The 14,423-nt window shown below is 39.8% G+C and overlaps 1 protein-coding gene across 2 annotated transcripts; it reads right to left on the bottom strand.

The window, feature by feature from the left end:
• Positions 1-981: 981 nt before the first annotated feature.
• Positions 982-10,669, bottom strand: LOC144065502 (uncharacterized). 2 transcript variants are annotated; one of them, XM_077588410.1, is made up of 3 exons: positions 10,483-10,669; positions 9,954-10,410; positions 982-4,502 (listed from the first exon to the last, which is right to left on the bottom strand). In XM_077588410.1, the coding sequence occupies exons 2-3, from the start codon at positions 10,081-10,083 to the stop codon at positions 2,008-2,010; spliced, it is 2,625 nt and encodes an 874-aa protein (XP_077444536.1). In that variant the 5' UTR covers positions 10,084-10,410; positions 10,483-10,669; the 3' UTR covers positions 982-2,007. The 2 variants fall into 2 exon arrangements, with proteins under 2 accessions (XP_077444536.1, XP_077444535.1); XM_077588409.1 differs by having other exon boundaries at positions 9,954-10,669.
• Between the last annotated feature and the right edge of the window lie 3,754 nt (positions 10,670-14,423).

A 14,423-nucleotide genomic window follows, 5' to 3' on the forward strand; every position in this document is an offset into this window, starting at 1 on the left:
AATATATAATCGTTTGTCCACTGCAGGTTAAATACCCTGCATTCTGAATCAATTTTTCTCTTAACTAACCTTTTCGCCATTATTCCGTTCTCAAACAAGTTCAGGTTGCACAGTTTTTATATGCTTGAATAGCATCGCAATAGCGATGGCCCCAGGGCTCCGCCCTCACCTGCGATCGTCCAGATGTCTCGCTAACACTCTGCTCGCGCATGCAACGGTGGAAGTGCCCCATGCATCAAAGGGAAACACTCTCTCCGCGCGTGTCACCAAAGAAGCAATGCGAAGGCCCGCTTCACTGGGATGATTTGTGGACTCAGCAGGGGTGCAATGAACCAAACACAAGATTAAAACGTCCCAGTCTTCAAGGCCAAATAGGAAAAAAATCCCATAGCGTCTCTGGTATTGTTCAGAGGGCCGGTCCAAATGTGCCGGCGGGCCGTATCCGGCCCGCGGGCCGTAGTTTGGTGACCCCTGATGTAGACCAAGGGTGCCCAACTCCCGTCCTTGAGGGCCCCTTTCCGGTCTCTTTTCCATATCTCCCTTCTCTACCACACCTGAATAAAATGATCAACTCCTCAGCCAGCTGTCCAGAAGCTTTATAACAGCCCCAATCTAGTAGTTTTTTGCAAACATTTAACATTACATTCCCTTTGTAGTTTGTCGATCATCCCCTATGAAACTTTCTTACTCAATGTTTTTACAATAGTTACACATAAAATAAAAATCGAGTTACATTTCTACCAATTATCCCCTTCAACATCAAAAAGATAAAAACAATTTACCGTTAATTTCAGACATGAAGTTACCGTATTTTCACACTTGTAGAAAGAAAATCTTTTATTAATGAATTTGTCAAATTGTTCAAATTAATATTTATTTTCCTCTTAGTTTTAAATCTTAGCAAATAACGCTCCTCTTTTTTGTCACCTTTGAATTTGGAAGGCTGAGTTTGTCAACAAAATGACCCAAAAAGTATTTTTCACCAAAAAGAGAACTTTATTGGAACTACCAAAAAGATTACACGTTAAATAGGTTTAAAAACGTGACTCATCTTATAATATGACAAAAGTATAAGGACATTGTACTACTTATTTATTTTGAGCAAATTCATTGTCTTTCACGCCATATTTCTACTAATGTTTCTTAGATCCTAGATTCAATATATCATTTATTTTCATTAAAATGTGTCATGTTTGAATACCACTCAATATTCTTATTGGATTTGCTAGCAAATTCAATTGACAAAAACTGCCATTTTTCACATTTCTTAGGCATGTCTTTAACTGTGAAGACATATTTTCCATATTATTTACATCACATTATTGATTATTTACTTTGTAATTTCCTAATTTAGGCTCTACTATTTCTGATAGAATTGTGAAGTAAAGAAAATCTTCAACGACACTAAATTTTCTTATACATTAATACCTTGACATACAAGTGATCCAACATACGAGACAAATTTGAGATATGAGCATACCAGATGGTTCCCAATTGTGAGTCGGTAGTAAATTAGAACAAATTTTGGGTTTTTTTAGGATGGAAACGGATTAATTTGTATTTTGTTCATTTTTATGGGACGAATTGACTTGAGATACGAGTAAATTGACATACTAGCTCGATCCCGCAGTAAGCTCGTATCTTAAGGTATTACTGTATTTGAATCGTGTGGATCAATATTACACATTAAAAAGTGTAAACAAGATTTTCAGAATGCAAATTACAATTATACTTTGATTACAATGATCTCTCATACAGAAATTGAAAAAGAAAGCAAAGCCGTGATTAGCCACTCGCGTATTATCACAACACATTTTCGTTTTTTAAGTCTATCCTTACGACTAAATCTCTGGCAAGAACCCGAGCTGGAAAAGGATTTCTGACCGTTGTGGGTAATTGTGTTTTTAAGATATTCCTGCCACAAATTGAGCATAAAAGGGCTTTTCTCCTGTGCGGGTTGTTAAGTCTTCTTTTCAGGCTTTTCAATTGTGTAGCTTTTTAATTGGGCTATTGTAGCGAATCTGTGGCCACAGACTGAGCAGGAAGACATTGTTCTCCAGTGTGGGTTAATAAGTGTTTTTTTAAGCTTCTCCTTTGGGAAAATGTTCGACCACAAACTGAGCAGGAAAATGTTTTTTCACCACTGTGGGTTCTTGTGTGTCTTTGTAAATCTTGCTTTTGAGAAAAGGCTTTACCACAAACTGAACACGAAAATGGTTTTTCACCAGTGTGGGTTATTACGTGTCTTTTTAAGCTTCCCTTCTCTGTGAATGTTTGACCACAAACTGAGCAGGAAAATAGTTTTTCACCAGTGTGGGTTCTTGTGTGTCTTTGTAAATCGTGCTTTTGAGAAAAGGCTTTACCGCAAACTGAACACGAAAACGGCTTTTCACCCGTGTGTGTTCTTGCATGACTAATTAAGTGTTCCTTGCGTGTCAATGTTTTACCACAAACTGAACACGAAAATGGTTTTTCACCAGTGTGGGTTCTTGCATGACTAATTAAGTGTCCCTTGCGTGTAAATGCTTTACCACAAACTGAGCAGGAAAATGTTTTTTCGCCAGTGTGGGTTCTTGTGTGGTCTTCTAAGTTGTACTTTAGAGAAAAGGCTTTACCGCAAACTGAACACGAAAATGGTTTGTCACCTGTGTGTGTTCTTGCATGACTAATTAAGTGTCCCTTGTGTTTAAATGTTATACCGCAAACAGAACATGCAAATGGTTTTTCACCTGTGTGGTTTCTTGTGTGCATTTTAAATGTTCCCTTGCGTGTAAATGTTTTACCACAAACTGAACACGAAAATGGTTTTTCACCAGTGTGGGTTCTTATGTGGATTTTTAAGTTTTCATTTGTAGAATAGGCTTTACTGCAAACTGAACACGAAAATGGTTTTTCACCAGTGTGGGTTCTTGTGTGTATTTTTAAGCTTCCCTTCTCTGTAAATCTTTTACCACAAACCAAGCACGCAAATGGTTTTTCATCTGTGTGGGTTCTTATGTGGATTTTTAAGTGTTCATTTTGAGAATAGGCTTTACCGCAAACTGAACACGAAAATGGTTTTTCACCAGTGTGGGTTCTTGTGTGCCTTTTTAAGGTTTCCTTGTGTGTGAATGCTTGACCACAAACTGAACACGAAAATGGCTTTTCACCAGTGTGGGTTCTTGTGTGAATTTCATAACTTCCTTTCGTTGTAAATGTTTTACAACAAACTGAACACAAAAATGGTTTTTCACCATTGTGGGTTCTTGTGTGTATTTTTAAGCTTCCCTTCTCTGTAAATCTTTTACCACAAACTGAGCACGCAAATGGTTTTTCGCCAGTGTGGGTTCTTGCATGAATAGTTAAGTTTCCTTTGAGTGTGAATGTTTGACCACAAACTGAACACGCAAATGGCTTTTCACCTGTGTGTGTTCTTGTGTGCCTTTTTAAGTTTCCCTTGTCTGTGAATCCTTGACCACAAACTGAACACGAAAATGGTTTTTCACCAGTGTGGGTTCTTGTGTGTATTTGTAACACTTGCTTTTGAGAAAAGGCTTTACCACAAACTGAACACGAAAATGGTTTGTCACCCGTGTGGGTTCTTGTGTGTATTTGTAAAACTTGCTTTTGAGAAAAGGCTTTACCACAAACTGCGCATGAAAATGGTTTGTTACCCGTGTGGATTCTTCTGTGCATTTTAAATTTTCCCTTGTGTGTAAATGTTTTACCACAAACTGAACATGATAAGGGTTTCTCCCCAGTGTGGCTCCTCATATGTGTTTTCAAAGAAGACTTTTTCCCAAAAGTTTTCCCACACTGAAAGCATTTGCAGAGTTTGTCGCCACTGGGATTTTTCTTAACATCTTTAACATCACCATCGTCAAAAAGCAAGTCGTTGTCATCTGATAAAGGAGCAATTAAATTGTCTGCTCGCCATCCTTCTGTTGAGCTGCCGCTCAGAAGCCCTGCCCCTCTGTTGGCCACACCCAGATCATCTTCACTCTTGAAAGGCTCACCAGTTGACCATTTGACACATTCCTCGTTTTTGATTGGAGGTTGCTCTTCTCTTTTGCACTGTTGAGGGAACTCTGGCTCCTCCTCCTCTTTAATTTGGGGCCATTCTGAGGCATTTACAGGCTCCACCCCTTCGCTGGCCACGCCCAGATAATCCCTTTTCGCGGACTCACTTGGTGACCAGGTGAAATTATCTTCCTCCTTTTTGATTGGAAGTTGCTCGTCTCCCATTTGTTGAGGGAACTCTGGCTCCTCCTCTTTAATTAGGGGCCATGTTGTGGTGTTTGCAGGCTCCGCCCCTCCACTGGCCACGCCCAGAACATCTTCCCTCTTCACGAACTCACCAAGTGACCAGGTGAAATGATCTTCCTCCCTTTTGATTGGATATTGCTCGTCTACCATTTGTTGTTGAGGGAACTCTGGCTCCTCTTCTTTGATTTGGGGGAGCTCAACTTCCCCTTCAAGGTCAACAGACTCCTGCCCATCAGCACCAAGATCATTTCTGAAACCTGCCAAGAAAAATAAATAAATGATTAACCATTTTCTAATTATAAAATGACTGAATTTCTTGTTCATTTCGTCACAATGCAGTACAGACGCTCCCCTACTTACGAACCTTCGAGTTACGAACAACGGTACATACGAACATGTCTGCAAATTGCGTTTATGTCGAAAAATGTTCGTAAGTTCGATTTTGTATTGCGCGCCTTTTTCCGAGTAGTGCTTCTTTCTGCCGCTGATACCGACGCCTGGCGCTGTGAGAGCTCAGCTCACCCAGCATCCACCTTCTTCTGCCCAGTCCGTTGCAATGCGGAAGTGCGTGAACGTGTCTCCAGTGCGCAAAGAACCTTTTTCATTTTTATCATTAAATATCTCGTGCATCCATTATTCAATATGGTTGGTGAAAAGCGAAAGGTTTTTAGTGAGGGAGGTGCAAGGAAGAGGCAAGCCATTTCATTTGAAACGAGTGGGAATAATAAAGAAGCTTGATGCGCGTGAGCGTTGCACGGGAATAGAACTTGAATCGTTCGACCGTCAGTACCATTTATAAACATAAAGATCCAGCAGCAGGACGCAAATATTGAACGTTGCACAAAGTTTGCAAATCAATTGAATGATGCCATACAGTGCTACCGCAACATTTATGATGAAAAAAGAAGAAAACTGTGCAATCGTTATTAGATAGCTTCTTTCGGCCAGTTTCTAGTAAATCTCTCTCTAATGTATGTATACAGTACTGTATGTATTCTCTCCATTTTATTAAATGTTTTTTTCAGTGCAAACCAATGCTGGTTACTTATACAAGCCTTAAATATACAAATGCACTTATACAGACGCTCCCCTACTTACGAACATTCAACTTACGAACAACGGTACATACGAACATGTCTGCAAATTGCGTTTAAGTCCAAAAATGTTCGCAAGTCCAATTTTGTATTTCGCGTCTTTTTCGGAGTAGTACTTCTTTCCGCCGCTAATACCGACGCCTGGCGCTGTGAGAGCTCAGCTCACCCAGCATCTACCTTCTTCGTTGCAATGCGGAAGTGCGTGAATGTATCTCCAGTGTGCAAAGAACCTTTTTCATTTGTATCATTAAATATCTCATGCATCCAATATTGAATATGGTTGGTAAAAAGCTAAAGGCTTCTATTGAGGGAGTTGCAAGGAAGAGGCAAGCCATTTCATTTGAAACGAGTGGCAATAATAACGAAGCTTGATGCGCGTCAGAAAGTGGTGAGCGTTGCACATTCAGTACCATTTATAAACAGAAAGATCGAGCAGCAGGACCCAAATATTGAACGTTGCACAAAGTTTGCAAATCAATTGAATGATGCCATACAGTGCTACTGCATCATTTATGATGAAAAAAAGAAGAAAACTGTGCAATCGTCATTAGGTCGCTTCTTTTGGCCAGTTTCTAATACATAAATGTATCTCTCTCTCTACAGTACTGTACATATTCTCTCCATTTTATTAAATGTTTTTTTTTTCAGTACAAACCAATGCGTGTTACTTATACAAGCCTTAAACATACAAATGCACTTATATAAACCTTCAATATACTTATATAGGCCTTAAACATAAATTATAATACAAAATATAGCACTAAATCAACTTACAAACAAATTCAACTTATGAACAATCGCTCGGAACCAATTGCGTTCGTAAGTTGAGGAGTGTCTGTATAAACCTTCAATTTACTTATATAGGCCTTAAACATTAATTATAATACAAAATATAGCACTGAATCAACTTACAAACAAATTCAACTTATGAACAATCGCTCGGAACGCAACTCCTTCGTAAGTAGGGGAGCGTCTGTACTGACTACTGTAGTATTCTCGTCAGCAGCAACATGAGTTGAAAACTGTTTATAGGTGCATTTTTCAAAGTATGGCACTATTGGTCAGAAAAGTTTCTTCCCTGGTGATGTAACTCCTTAAAATTAGTCAAATCTTTTTGGGAGCCTTTTCATTGTAAACATTTCTTTTATGTTTTAGATTTTGATTTAGTTAAAATGCTTTTGCCAAAGGGGAGGCATTAAAAAAAGCATTATCTTTTATTAAGTAGCAGGTCTATTATTATTTGGGGGATTAATGAGATTGAAATAGAGGTACAGTGGTAACTCTACATATGAGCAGCTCGAGATACGAGGAAAATTTCGAACAAATAACGAGATGCGAGAAAGACAGTTGGCCAAGACATGAGAGGCTGTTTATCATTGTAGCGCACTGTCTTTTTTGCCGCATGTCTTTTGTGTATAACAGATATCTACGAGCAATGGGCGGAGCGTTGCATTTTTTTCAGTGTTTTTTTCCATCACTCAGCGCGAATGCTGGAGCGATCGCTAATACGAGCAGCAATGTTCGCTCTAATTTTTTGTTTGTCTGGGCAGAAAGACAACCTCCCTGAGCACACTGAGTAACGACCGGTGTGAGCAACATCATCATTGCTCACTATAGGCACACACCAGTCACACATGCCATAAGCAGGTGCATGTCTACTACACATAAATGATTTAGTAATAATAAAATGTAATGATTAATATCAATGAATGGGCGGCCCGGCGGATGAGTGGTTCGCGCGTCAGCCCTAAAGCTAAAAAAAATTGGGATTTTATTTTGTGCGCTCCATATGATTTGCTGTGCGCAGAGAAGACGAGAGTAGTGCGCAATTGCGCACGCACGCAGCTTAGAGGGAACATTGACAAGCAGTGTGGTATATCACTTCTCGTTGGCTGCTCGTAAGAACATCAGGGGCAGTCTCTCTCCTCCCCCACAACTCCTCATGTAATATCTCTGGTCGCAACTATACCTCTTTGTAATGTCTCTGCGAGCACTGAGCGGAGCGCTGCATTTTTTCAGTGTCCCCCTTAGTCTATTAGCTCCCGTTAACGGAGCGATGGCTAATTCAAGACTACTTCTCGTTGGCAAGTGGTCGTATATTATCCTATTGTGAGGACATTTATGTGCACCATTTTCTGAATATTTTGAAGGGAATACAACAGCAAACAGCCCATCGATGGCGAACGCAAGGGTGGAGGCGTGGCAAACAGCTAACCCAGCCAGAAGGTGTATCTGTATATATTAATCATCCAAGTTAATTTAAATTTGTTTGTTCGGTTACGAGTGTGTTGCCGTGGAAAGTCCCCCCCTCTATGTCCCTCTGTACCCTCCGCGAAATCCGTCTAATTTTAGTTCCATTAAACACATTTTATTACTATTAAACCACTAGTTATGTGTTACTTTGTTAATAGATGGCAAATCAGAAGAAATAAAACATTTTTTCCAATCCAATATCCTGTTTTTGGTGTTTTTTCAGAGGGTTGGAACAAATTAATTTGTTTTTAGTTCATTTCAATGGGAAACGTTCGCTCGAGTTACGAGAAGATCGACATACGAGCTCAGTCCCGGAACGAATTAAGCTCGTATGTTGAGGTACCACTGTATAGTCTGATTGGACACTCTAAATTGCCCCTAGGTATGAGTGTGAGAGTGAATGGGTTTTTTTCTCCTCGTGCTCTGCGATTGGCTGGCCACCTATTCAGGGTGTTCCTCGCCTCTGGCCCGAAGGAAGCTGGGATAGGCTCCAGCACCCTCTATACAAGATTTAGCATATCAGAAATTGAATGTTGGAATTAAAAACAGTGGGAGAAGCCCAACGTAGCCTTGGCAGCAAACCTCGACTGGGTAGATGGTGCATTTCCAGACAATTTTCTGGTACCCAGCTGTCAGATTCAAGTATTCGGCCTTCTTGCGCTCGAAGGTGGTCTCGATCCCCTCCTTTGATGGTACTGTTAGTTCTATGAGGTGAAGCGCTCTTGCCTTGGAGGACCATACCTCAATGTCTATGCAGAGTGATGTAGTGATGATCTCTGATGATAGTTAATATTCTATTTATTTATAAGCTGCATTTGAATTTTAGCATTAAATATGAAGTACTTTCGCAGGCCGCACCACGGAGTGGCAGTGGGCCAGATTTGGCCCTCGGGCCGCAACTTTGACACCATTGTTTGAACGCTGCTCTCGTTGTTTAGTGCATCTACATCTCTATTTTTTAAACTTTAAATTTAGAGCATGCAAATAAGTGTTATCTCACTCAAGCATGTAGCCAAAAATGGAGGGCGAGTAGCAGGAATGACTCTTGAACGCCTCTGGGGGCGCTCGCGCTTTGCGTAATTTGACAAATACATTGTTTGTTTGTGATAAAGATACAATAAAAGGAAAGCTACTGTTTAATGCCGTTGTTAAATATTAACACGCGTTGAGACTCATCCTTTCCCTCCTAGAGTGGTTACATTTAAATAGAAATAGAATTTATTACGTCTTTCTTCGAATGGTGCTAGTGCGAATTCATGAAAATGTACGTACACTACTATAGTTTCATGTCAATAGAATACCTTTAAGGAAATACAGTGGTACCTCGTCATACGACCGCTCGTCATACAAAATGCTCGTCTTACGGGGGAAATTTCGATCGAATAATTCGTCCGTGATGCGGTCAAAATTTTGTGATGCGACCAAGCCAGGTGGCCATGGCATTCTTTTTTGCATATCTTTCGTGTATAAAAATATCTACGAGCACGGAACTAATTAATTCAGACGAGTTTATCATACGACCAGGAAACGCACAACGCGCGGGCAAAAAGACGGCTTTCTGGGTAATGAAGTATACACGTGCACACAACACCCATAGGCAATGGCAAGCTTTCTCAGAATAAAACTTCATTACCCACAATCAATACGTGGGTAAGATCAACTATTGTATTTCCTGTTATTCTTTCTCAGGGAAGATGCTCCCGCGATCGTTCTTTAAAGACTATTTCTCGTTGGCAAGTGGTCGTGCGTTATCCTATTGTGATGACATTTGTATGCGACATTATCGAAATATTTTGAAGGGTAGACAAAAACAAACAACTCTTGATGCGTTCGTTTTGAAGACTTCGGCGGAGCGGCCAGGTGGTGTCAACCCGTAGAACTACTACTAAGGTAAAAAAGATTACAACAAATTTAGAATTTAGTTTTGTTTGAAGTTACATTAAACGTTGAGTGTCTGTATATAGTTATCCAAGTTAATTTAAATTTGTTTGTTCGTTTACGAGTGCATTGCTGCCGTGGATAAAGCCCCCCCGAGCAACCCCCCCCCCCCCGCCTCCGTGTATGCCGCTGTCTATACCCTCCGCGAAATGTGTAAACACATTATTACTATCAAACCACTCGTTATTCATTACTTTGTCAATATATGGCGAATTATAAGAAATAAAACTTTTTTTTTCAATCCAATATCCTGTTTTTGGTGTTTTTTTCAGAGAGTTGGAACAAATTAATTTGTTTCCCATTCAATTCAATGGGAAACTTCCGCTCGAGTTACGAGAATCTTGCCATACGAGCTCAGTCCCGGAACGGATTAAGCTCGTATCTCGAGGTACCACTGTATATGGAAATAAAAAGTGTACCCACCTTCTAGTCTATGAAGAACAACTTTCTCGTGCGTTATGTTGCAAACTGTCGATTGCTCGTGAGTTGAATGCTCCTGTTTGACCTCAAAAAGTTCCTCCTGGAGCTTTGGGCGTTGTGTTCTTGCCAACATTTCCACACGTGAATTCTGATGATGGCGGCGGCTTTGAGAGCTGCTAGCTATGCTGAGCTAAAATAGCCAGGAAACCTACAACGAGTTCTTCGTCGACCCTTTCCTTTATAGCTGCTAGCTAAGCTAAAGTATAAACAAGCACTTCAACGACTTATTTATTTGATAGCCGCTAGCTATGCTGAGCTAAAATAGCCAGGAAACCTACAACGAGTTTTTCGTTGACTCTTTCCTTTATAGCTGCTAGCTAAGCTAAAGCATAAACAAGCACTTCAACGACTTATTTAATTGATAGCTGCTAGCTATGCTGAGCTAAAATAGCCAGGAAACCTACAACGAGTTCTTCGTTGACTTGTTCATTTGATAGCTGCTAGCTATGCTGAGCTAAAATAGCCAGGAAACCTACAACGAGTTCTTCGTTGACTTGTTCATTTGATAGCTGCTAGCTAAATTATGCTAAAGTATGAACAAGCTAGTCAACGACTTGTTTCTTTGATAGCTGCTAGCTGGGCTAAGCTAAAGCAGGTTTCTGATAAATAGTGATGGAACGAGCGACGCTGGTGCGTCAGACTGTGCCGATAGCTCAAGAGAGAAAGACAGTATTGGGGCGTGTAAAGCTTTAAGAAAGAATCACGTGACCGGAACAGGAAATGTATCGGTAGGCCAAAGTGTGATAATAGTTTAAAGAAATAAACTGTATCAAAGTGTCGTGTGTCTGTTGGACGGACTTTGGCGTAATTTCGGCTCGTTCTAAGAAGTTTTCCCCAGTGTGGAATCATTTTGATCGTGTGAGGCAAAACGAAATAATCACTTTTATTTCACATGATTTACCAGTTAACAAAAATGTGGACATAAGTTAAAAAATATAACTCAAATTTGATTTATTTTACTTATAAACTCCGTTTGGAATTTAAAAAAACATGGATTTTTTTTACCTGCAATAATTTTATAGCTACTGCAGGGGTCACTATTGGATAACCAACACGGTTTCAATACAGTGCCGACACTGTGTCAATACAATCCTTGAGGTATCATTGTCCCATCACTAAGGTATATCAAAGGGTTTTAATTAAAGACACCAAAAGCAAATTGAAAACATATAAACCCAGAATCCAAAATTACAACAACAACAAAAGAACCAAAAGAGGTAGAACACAAGAATAAATATACAGACATGGAAAAACAGTTGGGTGACACACAGGTGAAAGCAATGGACAATCAATGACAAGTTTCAAGCCATCATTTTTTTTGTTTTATTAATGGTTATATATAACTAAAAGATTGAGTAAATTCCAATAACTAACAAGAGACATTTGACTTCATATATCAATTGCTAAGTCTTTTTGTAAATATAGAATATATCAGTGGCGGTCGGTGCATTTGCTCATAGCGCCTTCAACGTATCAATCCAACCCTCAAAAAATATTTTATGGCGATAAAACCTCTACCGCAGCTAGAGCTGCCACACATAAAAAATAATCAATAAATCAATGCACAAAAATGGGGTAAAATCCACTTCCTAGCAGCATTTCATGATTAAATACAAATACTGGAGCTTTTCAGACATTAAAACCAGGCCAGGCGGGCGATTTTCCCGGGAAAAGACAGCGATGAACGTCAATGGCGTACGGGCAAACATTGCCCGAAAATGGTGTAAAATCCAGCCGGAAAAAGCATTTATTGATTAAATACAAATACTGGAGCTTTTTAGACATCAGAACCGGGCCCGGAGTATCATTTCCCCGGTAAAAAGACAGCGATGAACATCGATACGTCCATACGTGAAATGACAAAAAATGCACTAAAATTAGGTAAAATCCACTTCCTAGCAGCATTTATTGATTGAATACAAATACTGGAGCTTTTGAGACATTACAACCAGGCCAGGGGGATGATTTTTCCTGGAAAAAGACAGCGATGGACGTCAATGGTGAAACGCCAAAAATTAAACTGGGGTAAAATCCACATCCTAGCAGCATTTAGTGATTAAATACAAACACTGGATCTTAAATACAAACAATTATTCCCCGGGCTGCCATTGACGGTAGACTAATAAATTGAGAGTGATGAGCGGCAAAGGGAAATGAATCATTGATTTTTACTATAATTTGGACAATGCTGGCGGCGGGCCGGATTAAAAATCCTAACGGGCCGTATATGGCCCGCGGGCCGAGGCTGAAAAACTTGTACACACACGATCCGGGGGCGGGGCGAGCGCGCGAATCCCGTTTTGGCGAAACCTCCGTTCGGCGACCTGTCTGACTGTCAAACGTCCGTCGGCGAAACGTCTTTAGGCGAATCCTCCGAGTACCGAAAATAATTGATATATTGAATCTTGGATCTAAGAAACAGTAGTTGAAATATGGTGTGAAAGACAATGTAATTGCTCAAAATAAATAAATAAGTAGTACAATGTCCTTATATTTTTGTCATATTATGAGATGAATCACGTTTTTAAATCTATTTACTGTGCAGTATATAATGTGCCATCTTTTTGGTAGTTCCAATAAAGCTCTCTTTTTGGTGAAAACTACTTTTTGGGTCTTTTTGTTGACAAAATCAGCCTTCCAAATTCAAAGTTGACAAAAAAGAGAAGCGTTATTTGCTAAAACTAAGAGTAAATAAATACATTAATTTGAACAATTTGACAAATTAATATATAAAAGATTGTTTTCTTTCTACAGGTGTGAAAATACGGTAACTTCATGTCTGAAATTAATGGTAAATTGTTTTTATCTTTTTGATGTTGAAGGGGATAATTGGTAGAAATGTAACTAGATTTTTATTTTATGTGTAACTATTGGAAAAACATTGAGTAAGAAAGTTTTATAGGAGATGATAGACAAACTACAAAGGGAATGTAATGTTAAATGTTTGCAAAAAACTACTAGATTGGGGTATTTTTCATTTCAAACAACTGCGTGATACATATCATTGAATGAATTTGGAGTTCTTGATTAGCATGCATTTTATATGGCTTAATTGGTGTAAAGGGAACAGGCTTAATATATTTATCCTTGCAAACAGGGGGGAGATGGTGGTTCACTTCTATTAAAAAATATACTGTTAGGGTTATTAGTCTTACATTATTATATATTTGCTCGAAATAAAGAACGCTTTGCTTTACTTAGCTTATTCACATTAGAAAAGTCATTTTAGTAAATCTGCTTGCAACGGAGTAAATGCTTTGCTCCATAGTTAGACCAAACAACAGGAAGGTCGAATCCTCTTGGACTGCTAAAAAGAACATGCTCTCAAATAGTATGAAACGAGAATGCAATTAAACACTTGTTGTCGTTAATATTTGAAATAGATGACAAAAAGAAAAATGGACCAAATGTAATGAAATAAAAAAGAATTTTCCTATTTGACTATTTTCTGTTCCTTTTTCACAATTTTTAGACCTTACCTGACATGTTTTGCCGTATTATTTCCGGCTTCATCAGAGTGTCAAGGCATTTGCGTGACGTGTTTCAAAAAAAAAATCGTTTTTTACTCAATTCCGATTGGATTTTTGATCAGGAGGCATCCCTCAGAAGAATATGAAGTGAGAAAAGGTAACTTTTACAGAATTAATAATTTTCAAGAACAATTTTCACAGCAATGGGAACATATGGAAGTGGGGTCATTTGCTTCTACAAAAAAGGAACTAATGTTAATAGCAGAGAATGGTTTCGATCCATTGACCTCTGAGTTACGGGCCCAGCACGCTTCCGCTCTGCCACTCTGCTTCTTCCCACTTCACTTTTCACAAGCTGACTCACAAAACTAATCAATCAAATCGAAGCAAATACACTGAGGGCACGTGGGTATTCCCACCTGCTGACGGAGCTCCTGAGGACCACCAGCGCAAGAACCTCAGTCTTGGCCCGGGAATGGCGTAGCCTTGGTTAGTCCTGCTATTCACAGAGTCATCCATTACGCATTTAAAAATTCCCATTACAATAAAAAATGCGGTATGAGGCATTCAGTGCCGGGATTTACAAAACAAGATACCATGTTGAATTTAAACATGCACTTTAGCTAATAATACCCCACCGACAAGTCATTACCTTATCGTGGTGGTGGGGTTTGTGTGTCCCGGTGGTGGGGTTTGTCAGTCCCAGTGACCCTTGGTGCAATGTTGTCCGGGGTGTTCTACCCCTGGTAGGGTTACCCATGGCAAACTGGTCTGATGGCGAGCGCCTGGTAGCCGGGCCTAGACCCATGGGGCCCGGCCGGGCACAGCCCGGAGAGGCGACGTGGATTCCCCCTCACATGGGCTAACCACCTGTGAGAGGGGCCAAAGAAGGCAATCCCCGGCTGCAGAAACTATCTCTTAGGGCGTGGAATGTCACCTCTCT

The sequence above is a fragment of the Stigmatopora argus genome, chromosome 20, assembly GCF_051989625.1.
Source record: "Stigmatopora argus isolate UIUO_Sarg chromosome 20, RoL_Sarg_1.0, whole genome shotgun sequence".
In the NCBI taxonomy this organism is placed as follows: Eukaryota; Metazoa; Chordata; class Actinopteri; order Syngnathiformes; family Syngnathidae; genus Stigmatopora; species Stigmatopora argus.